The sequence below is a fragment of the Pangasianodon hypophthalmus genome, chromosome 15, assembly GCF_027358585.1.
Source record: "Pangasianodon hypophthalmus isolate fPanHyp1 chromosome 15, fPanHyp1.pri, whole genome shotgun sequence".
NCBI classification, from domain to species: domain Eukaryota; kingdom Metazoa; phylum Chordata; class Actinopteri; order Siluriformes; family Pangasiidae; genus Pangasianodon; species Pangasianodon hypophthalmus.
Window position 1 is genome coordinate 21,367,265 of NC_069724.1, and position 9,503 is coordinate 21,376,767.

Consider the following 9,503-nt stretch of genomic DNA (forward strand, 5'->3'; position numbering starts at 1 on the left):
ACAGTGTTGTGGTGGTGGAGCAGCCTGTTGCTATGGCGATGCACTTACGTAATTAGGGTAGATGTCAGTGTGGTTCCATTCCAGGCCGTCATCCAGCACGGTGATGACAACGCCTTTACCTGTGATGCCTTTCTTCCACACAGGGATCACATGAAGGTCCAGCTTTGGCAGCGACGGCGATGTCCGCGTGTCTTGCTAGAGGGCAGGATAGAAGGAGCGAAATGGTTACAAGGGATATAAATATAGTCTTATTTGGGTCTAAGCATGTGTGTGTGAGTGTGTGCTTCTCTCTATAGGCTGTAGTATCTGGCATAGAATTCCCAATAGTCAACCATTCATGATTACACTTTTTCTAATGTGAGTGACCATGTTAGCTAATATCGTTTGTAAGCCAAACATTGGTTTATTATTATTGTTTTGGCAGCCTGATATGAAAAACCTGTAAATCCATGACATGTGCCAAAATTGGACCATGGTTATGTAACCGCTGGAGTAAAAACTGGAGCGCTATTTTTAATTCCTGAGGTAAAAAAAAGTTAGTGCTTCACTGAAACAAAATACTGTCACAATTTCAAAAAAAGGGTTTTCCTTTTATTTTGATGATTTTCTCTGGTTCAAAAAAGTGATCTCCGGCATCGGCGGAGAAAAAGATGCCAAGTGGCTAACTTCAGTGGCTAATCTCAGTGGCTAATGGCTTATGGCTTATATGTTATACTAGCTACAATGATGAGGCCCAGGCTGGGCAGAAGTAAGTTGCTCTTTTGAAATAAAGGCACTGTATCATGTAACTAAAAAAAATTATCTAGCTGAATACACATTGAAGAATTCATTTAAAGTTTGTCAATTTAATGTAGTTTGAAACATTGTGTAGCAAGAGTAGACCTTCTATGACATGCTGTTTTATTTATTGTAATGAACAATTTAACTTTCTCCAAATGATTGTCTCAGTGTTAGTCATGATTTTTCATGTGCTTTTGTTTATGTTTGGTCCTATCTCCACCTCTGTCCTGTCACTGGTTGATTACCCTATTGTGTTCACCTGTTCTATGTGGATTAGCCAGGTTATTTATTCCTTGTTGTATGGACTTCTAGTTGCGAAGTCTTGCCAGTAGTATTGTCCAATTCTGAGAGTTATTTCCTTGTTTATTGTTTCTGTTTTTCTGACATGTTCCTGTGTTATTGTTTTTGAATATGCATTCCTCAATGTGGCCTGAATGTGTACTGAGCCCCTCTATGGACTCTGGCAATTCTTCTTGATTTTCTCCCTAATAAAGCAAATGCTGAGTTTATGCACTTGCATCCTGCTTCACTAACCACATGTTACAGTGATACAGCATACTACAGGGTGTCCGAAAAGTCTCAATACATATGGGAAATGAACACTTTTTAGCAAAATGTCTTCCAAAAATTTTCATACTTATATATATATATATATATATGTATATATATATATATATATATATATATATAAGTATACATATATATATAAGTATACATATACATATATATACATATATATATATGTATATATATATATATATATATATATATATATATATATATATATATATCTATATCTATATATATATATATATATATAGATTTTTTTTTTTTTTTTTCAGATAGCCTTTAAGAATGCCTTTGACAAAAGTGGAATGTATTGAAATCATTCTCATGGCTGGATCGAAAGCTGTCGCTAGGTTGTGATGGACTTTAACAGGAAACATGGCAAGCACATCACACACGACACTTTTGCCAAACTTATTAACAAATTCAAAAAGACAGGAAGTGTTGCGGACCTACCAAGAAGTGAACATCCACTAACATCCTCTGCCGAAGGCACAACTGACGTGGTGCTGGCAGACATAGTTCCCAAGGTATGGAGACTTTTGGGACACCCTGTAGTTAACTGAGGTTAGCTAGGAATAAATAAATCAAATCTACAAGTAAAAATAAATGAATCGTGTTAAAAAAATTACACTTAAAAAAAAAACCCTGAATCATCAGGACAAAAATAACATGTTAAAAATAAATGAATCATGTGTTAAATAATTCATATTTGGAAAAATAAAAACCTGAACTATATGTCAAAATTTCACTACATGAGATAAACGTGTCATAGATCATGTGAAGTGTCTAAAAACCACATGTGTATGTTGATGTGATTTTTATTTAAGGGGTGTGTGTACAGCATTTTGGTTTGAATATGCTTTACAAATAAACCTGCTAATAATCAAAAGGCTCTGTATTAATCCCATTGTTTAGCCACTCCAAAGCTGAACGGCTCTTGTTTAAAATGAAAAGCGACTGATATAATCTTCCATGTTGACCTTTTAGGAGACTATTCTCAGTCCTTGCTGTGCCACGAAGACATGCCACCTTTAGCCAGATTATTAACCGTTAGAAAGAGAAAGTGCAAAAGTGCAGTCACAGCTACAATACAGAATGAAGAGGAAGTCATCAGCTTGATAAAGAATGTGTAATTTATGTAAAAAGCTCAGCATGGAAAGTAGAAGAGAGCTCATTAGTGTCAGCTTTAATTGGTTAATGGACAGAGAAAGGAGGAGGAGTGAAGCCCTGCCCAACGTCGCTGATGACTCAGAGCTGAGAGAACGGTTAAAATAAAGAGCTTGGAGATAGAGAATGCATCGATGTTACACAAGCACGACCCTCAGGAATGACTCATAACTCAGATCTCTAGGCTGAAGGAGGGGGAAGGGAGCAAATATGATGCGCATGGCCACATGTATCAGGATTTTTAGATAGGATGACCACAGCCCTTAGATATTCACACATAAAATAGTATAATAGCTTTTCTGGATTATGCTAAAACAGCAAAAATCTGTCACACCACAAAACATCTCAGCTACCATCTGCAGATTTCTTCTATGATAGTTTGCTCTGAAAAACTACCACACATCCAACCATATGCTCAGTCTCGCCACACCCACCCAATTACAGTATGCGGCATTCTGTAGAAATGGAGAGAAACGCCTTGTGAGTCATCTCTGATTGAATTATCAAGAGCCACAAGGTAATGTATTCGCCACACTCCATGACAATCTATCTTTTCGCTCTGCCCTCCCTTCCTTCTCGGCACATCCTGTCTCCTCTCTAGACCTCGCACGTCATCCTGACTCTCTCCCTCTCCCCCTCTTTCTCTATGCACCACTGCACTACGGCGTCTCGTACCGCACACGAACATGCCACGCAAACCAGGCCACTTTTGCAAATTGGTTCTTTAAAAAGGACTTGCCTTTTTTAGTGGGGAGAGATCTTAGACTTATCACTTTGATCATCTTGTCACTATGTCTGAAGGTGACTACAATATACACGTGTAGCAAAAACGTGTAGTTTCACTGAAAACAGCCATTATATACTCCAAACATCTGAACATGAATAAATCATATTAGAGAAAATCACTTACAATTGTTTACATATTGAAACTCTTTGCCCCAGAGGACTCCAAAACAAAAGCATGAAGCATGAAGAGTGCAATCACCCACAAGTCAAGAAATATCCTGTGGTTGATTTGACTCAAGAGATGTAGATATTCTGTATAAACAGACTGAAAAACATATGGCAAATCAAGCGGGAGTTTATTTTCTGAGGTGTTCAATTAGGACTCCGGGAAGCGATTCCTTTATGTGCCTTTTATGGGTGACTCAGATTTTCCAATATCCTGTTTTACAGCCATAAACGCAAGATAAAACAGGAGAAACCCACAACACCAGATATATTGCAGAACGACACATAAATATGACAATTACTACACTGACGAAAGTGCAGAAGAAGCCATATGCAGGGAATAAAACACTACCAGGCATGCTGTTATTACAAAATGACTAATGACATGGTGGTGTGTTGTGGACCAACGCTAATATATTTTCCTGTAACATCTTGTCTTGAAGTGCTTCCCTCACCACCATCTCTTTTTCATCTCGCTTGAGGTTTTTTAAATAAGACAAAAAAATTTTAGCTTGTCCCATTACTGAGAAACCAAATAACAATCACACTTTCCCATCTCAGAAAACACAAAGTTACATCTTTAACACTGGCTTTTACAAAGCGCTGAGACTGGAGACTCCTTCCAAAAATGCGAAATAAAGGTTTTTTCACAGAAAACATTACATGTATTAGGAAACATGTCATTGTTTATATGGTGACGTTTTCTTTTCCATCAAATGGAATACATTCTATGACCAATTCATTTTAGTTATACCACAGTGCTGTTGAATTCTCAAATCTGATTGGTCAGAAGGTGTTGATCCATTTTCTATAACACCATGATAGTAGCCTCCAGCTCGAAGCTTTTCATTAATACATTCTTTCTAATACCCGTTTCTATAATAACAACAAATCCGTGTGTATTAGTTATTATAGAAACGGGGATCATCACCTTCTGACCAATCAGATTTGAGAACGCCACAGCACTGTTTTATAGCAAAAAATGAATTGGTCATAGAAAGTATTCCATCTGATGGAAAAGTGGGTCAAAGCTGAAGGCCTGATTGGATGTAACTGTATATCTGGTAGGGACATCTCTGTACAATAACGACATTAGTCCACAGTGCTAAAACAAATTGAGTTGGTTTGGTTTAGCAAGAGCTGCGTCTCTCCTAAATATCTAAATGTGTGATCTTTTTCCTTCATCTGTCTTTATCTGTCTGTCTATCCCAGTCAACCAATTTTTTTTTCAGAATATTTCCCATACTTTCCCATAGCCTATTGGATAAGGCATTTCAGAGTTATGGTTTGTGGGGTCACTTAATGGGGCAGTGATGGCTCAAACAGTGGCTTTAGGTTACTGACTGTAAGGTTGTGAATTCTAATTCCAGCACCACCATGCTGCTATTGTTGGAATCTTGAGCATGGCTCTTAACTCTTAACCCAGTAAGCCATTTTGGATAAATGCATCTGCCAATTTGGATAAATGCATCTGCCAAAATAAAATCAGCTCATAGAGAAATAGTTTCTAAATATCACATCTGAATCCAGTGCCAATCCAGGAGCCACCACAACTCCATATCTGATTCCAGTCCAGACATTATAAGAAGAAATTCACTCTGTTGAACAGAGGTGAGGCTTTCCTTTAATGATATGACCATGATCCATTTGGCATTATCAAGCATATTATACATACTAATTGGCTAATTTGCCTGCTCTAAAGTGCCACTTGTCACAGATAAATGGAGAGGATAAATTATAAGAAAGTTGATTGAACTACACACAGTGATTATGTCAAGCTAACCAAAGGAAACTCACCAAGTACCACTGCTGGTTCCACATGGGGTCGTCAAAGAGTTTGTCCACAGAGCAGTCTTTACATTCTCCCCCCAGCGGAGCACGCTTACTCCGTTTCATTTCATACTGCTGCTCTGCCCAAGACACCTTCAGGGAAAAAAAGACAATAACACATTGAGATATATTCTCAATACAGACATTTGTGAATAGGTGGATGGATGGATGGATGGATGGATGGGTGGATGGATGGATGGATGGGTGGAGAGATGGCAGATGGACGGACAGATGATTGGATGGCTGGACACATGGATAAATGGATGGATGGTTCGACAGATGACTGGATGGTTGGATGGATGATTGGTTGGTTTGGTGGATGGATGGATGGATGGATAGATGAATTTATACCAAACATGAGAAGTGGTAGACATTTAAATGTGTTAAACTTCAATGACTACTGACAATGCAACAGATAATATATATTTAACACACGAATGTTCAGAAATAAGGAATTAGTAATTGAGAGATCTTACCCTGTCATCTTCTGACAGCCTTTTGGTAATGTGATCTGCACTTCTTTTGGTCCTGCTAGGATGGTAGTGATGTTTGAATAAATAATGATTCTCTAAGGCCCCAATCTGCAAAAGGAAGAGAAGAATAGCATGAGTGGAACCTGATGAAGTGCCCAAAGATGATTCATTCTTACTCATTAAGCTTCCTATCCTGTGGGTTTGGAATTTGGGTTAACCATTTTCAACTTACTTTTAGTGTGATAAAAAAAAAACTCCTGAGATAACTCCTGAGATAAAAACCCAAGTAAGTACATTTTTGGTCAATCAACACTTAATCAACACTTAAACACAGGTTACATTTGAATGAGTGACTAAAGCCAGAACCACATAATGTATGTATTACTTTTACATTTTGATTTGCAGATACAGTATAAGATTTAGACTACAAAATATAAACCTGTCTAACATATACTGTAATTTGGCACAATTAGAATAAAAATAAATGTATATCAAAATGGTAAGAAATGGCTATATTTTCTGGTGAAGTGGACATTTTTAATTGAGGTTGTTCTCGTGTTTGGTAAGATTCTACAATTTGGTCAACATCTCTTACGTCACAAGATTTATTCAATCATTCATTTGTTATTGATAACCAAATACCACTCTGCTGTATATATATATAAGGGTAATAAAAATAAACCATGGCAAATCTATAAAAAAGTAGTTATTTATAATAGAATATAATGAATATATAACATAATATAATAATGAATATGTCTTGTTTCTTAAATAATGCTCGAATGTTGGCCCCTTTAAGATTGCTTATAGTTATGTAAAGATATCATAAGACATTTTGCTGTTGCTAAAAATCCCACAAGAACCCCATGGACCCCATTTGTGGAGTAAAAGCCCCCATTGCTCTTTTCTGTTAAAGAGAAAAATCAATAAAGGTATCATATATCTTGTTCATATATCTTAAAATTTCTTAAGGTACAATTTAGCCTACACTCTGAAAAAAAGGGTACTATACTGTATCTTTCCTTGTCTCTGGGGTGGACCTCAAGGGTTCACCTTCTGTATCTTTCTGTATCTTTTGCCTAGAAAGATGCCTGTTTTCCTTTAAAGCTTCACTCGTAAAGGTAGATTTTGTACCTTCAGTCTTTTTGAAACTACAATATATCCATGTTTCCAGGTAAAGTATACATATTAATCGTACGCAAAATAAGGGTATTTTTTAGTTCTTCAGAGCTCCAGGGATGTCATACAAGGCAACCTGTGGAATCTTTCAAACTTGCTAACTAATTTGTCCATTGTAAAGGTCTTAAAGACAGATATACACATAGTTCACAATAGGAGATTATGTTTAAACAGAAATGCAATTAATTTCCACCTGAAATGGCTGTAATTTTCCTACAGTATGAGTTCACATAACCATAACTCGCCTATATTCACTGGCAAAGATTCAGCATTTAGAGGAAATGCATTCCTTGTATTCCAAAGAGCTACAACAAAAACCAAAAAAAAAAAAAACTCATGCATTAAACAAACAAAATTCCACGCATGAACCAATCAAAACCCCATGCATGAACCAAACGAACCCCCATGCATGACCCAAGCAAAACCCCATGCATGACCCAAGCAAAACCCCATGCATAGACCAAACAAACCCCCATGCATGAACCAAACAAACCCCCATGCATGACCCAAGCAAAACCCCATGCATAGACCAAACAAAACCCTATGCATAAAGCAAGCAAAGCCCCATGCATAAACCAAAAAAAACCCAATGCATAAACTAAAGAAAAGCCCATGCATAAACCAAACAAAACCCATACATAAACCAAGCAAAACCCTATGCATAAACCAAACAAAACCCATACATAAACCAAGCAAAACCCCATGCATAAACCAAACAAAACCCCATGCATAAACCAAACAAAACCCCATGCATAAACCAAACAAAACTCCATGCATAACCCAAACTCGGATGAATATGCGATAAAACGCTGTAACGTGAGCCGTGAGTGGTTTCCCATCCGCCTACCTGTCGCACTAACTCGTAACCGAGCTCTTCTGCGATGGTCCGGGCAGCTTGTAGACCCCCCGGAACCTCCACGGCCCACTCGTTCAGGTATTGTCGCTGGGAGCGCGCGCACACAGCGCACAGCAGAACCGCGAGTGTCGCGCGCAGCATCATCACCGCCACCGGAGCCCGACATCTCACTTCCATCTCAGATTAAACACCAGGGATGAAGAAATGAAGGCGTGCGTCGACAAGATCCCGACCGATTCAGCACGCAACCGAGGGAATAAATAAATAAATAAATAAACAAGCAAATAAATAAAGTCTTAATAAATAGGTTAGAATGTTTTGTTGCCTTGCTTTTTTCAGGCTGAATTCCGGTTTATTCTAAGGGAGGCTGGTGCAGCGGTGTAGAAGGAGTAAGTGAAAGCAGGCGTGGAAAAGCCACCAGTGAATGACTCGGGGAAGGGGAAGGGATGTTTACACGTCAATTTGCGAAAACCTTCTGACGTCAATTTCTACCTGGGGTAGGATGCACGAGCCCCGAGAGAGGAAGAGCAGGAGGAGGAGGAGGAGGAGGAGGCAAAGAGGAGGGGAAATTTCATCTATAAATAACCACAACACTTTTTTTAAGCTAAGTGAAGATGGAGAGCCATTGGAATCTCTGTTCATTAGGTTTTATGAAAATGTCAGAGCTCATTTTGTACAGATGATGAAATAATTCGATCCTTCACTATTCAATATCCTTTGATTTAAAAAAAAAAAAAAAAAAAAGCCAGATAATTTATAGCTTATGTTTTTTTTTCTCTCCATATATTCCACTGACGACAGGATGCACGTCATCAAGTCGATTCAGCACCACAGCTTTGGACAGCTCCAGGCAATGATGCATTAACTAACGTTACCTGCTGCCTAACACTGTTATTCCTCAATATTCAGATTTATTTAAAATATTCATTTTCTCCCTTTATTATTTTATAAAGTAACCAAATATATCAGGTGGTGTATAATCTTGACTTTGCTATCTATTTGGTTACCAAATTATGCCTCACATGCAAGAATGTGTGCGTTTATAATGCAGTGAGAGCTTGAAAAAGAAAGATGGCACAAGCAGTAATGAAATGCAGAAGGATTCAGTATTCAGTTCATGCCACCAAGATAGAATGGGACTACAAATAAGGGTTCTTAAAATCAAAGACATCAAGCCCATAGGGGAGAGTGGGGTCAGTTGGGGTTCAATTTCTCACACATTTTGTAAATCTTATAAGTAAAATATTCTAAAGCTCCAGTACTTTGACACATGATAGGTGCATTTGTCTGTTCACTCTTTAATTAATGGTGTTAATTTTTATGTTATGTCAATAATTATGTTAATGTCAGAGAATATACTGTATAAAGGGTCAAAATGTTACAACAGTCTCATTGGTGTGGCTTCAGTTCATCCCAATTCATTAAGTCTGTGGGAGATATAAGTATATTTTGCCAAATTGTTTTATCAGACAGGAAGTAAGTCTTATGTAGTGCACCAGATGAAGAATGTCCATTGCTAAAATGTGTTCTTAATTGGGTGCCTAGATATTGGCCACCTCATGGCACATAAATAAGTATAAAATCATTTCTCACCTCGGCATGTTCAATGTATGAAGTGGGAAAAAAAAACATGGACGCCTCCATGAAAGCGTCTCTTTTGTTTGTGCTATCAGAGCCCATGAAGCTCATAAGAAGCT

The 9,503-nt window shown here is 37.8% G+C and overlaps 1 protein-coding gene across 1 annotated transcript in view; it reads right to left on the bottom strand.

Moving 5' to 3' along the window:
* Positions 1-8,284, bottom strand: part of pcsk1 (proprotein convertase subtilisin/kexin type 1) — a 21,318-nt gene extending 13,034 nt beyond the window's left edge. The window contains exons 1-4 of the mRNA XM_026928772.3: positions 7,798-8,284; positions 5,775-5,879; positions 5,266-5,391; positions 49-195 (exon numbers count right to left, since the gene is read on the bottom strand). Coding sequence (XP_026784573.3) covers positions 49-195; positions 5,266-5,391; positions 5,775-5,879; positions 7,798-7,983 — 564 coding nt within the window. The 5' untranslated portion in view covers positions 7,984-8,284. The remainder of the gene's footprint in view (positions 1-48; positions 196-5,265; positions 5,392-5,774; positions 5,880-7,797) is intronic.
* Between the last annotated feature and the right edge of the window lie 1,219 nt (positions 8,285-9,503).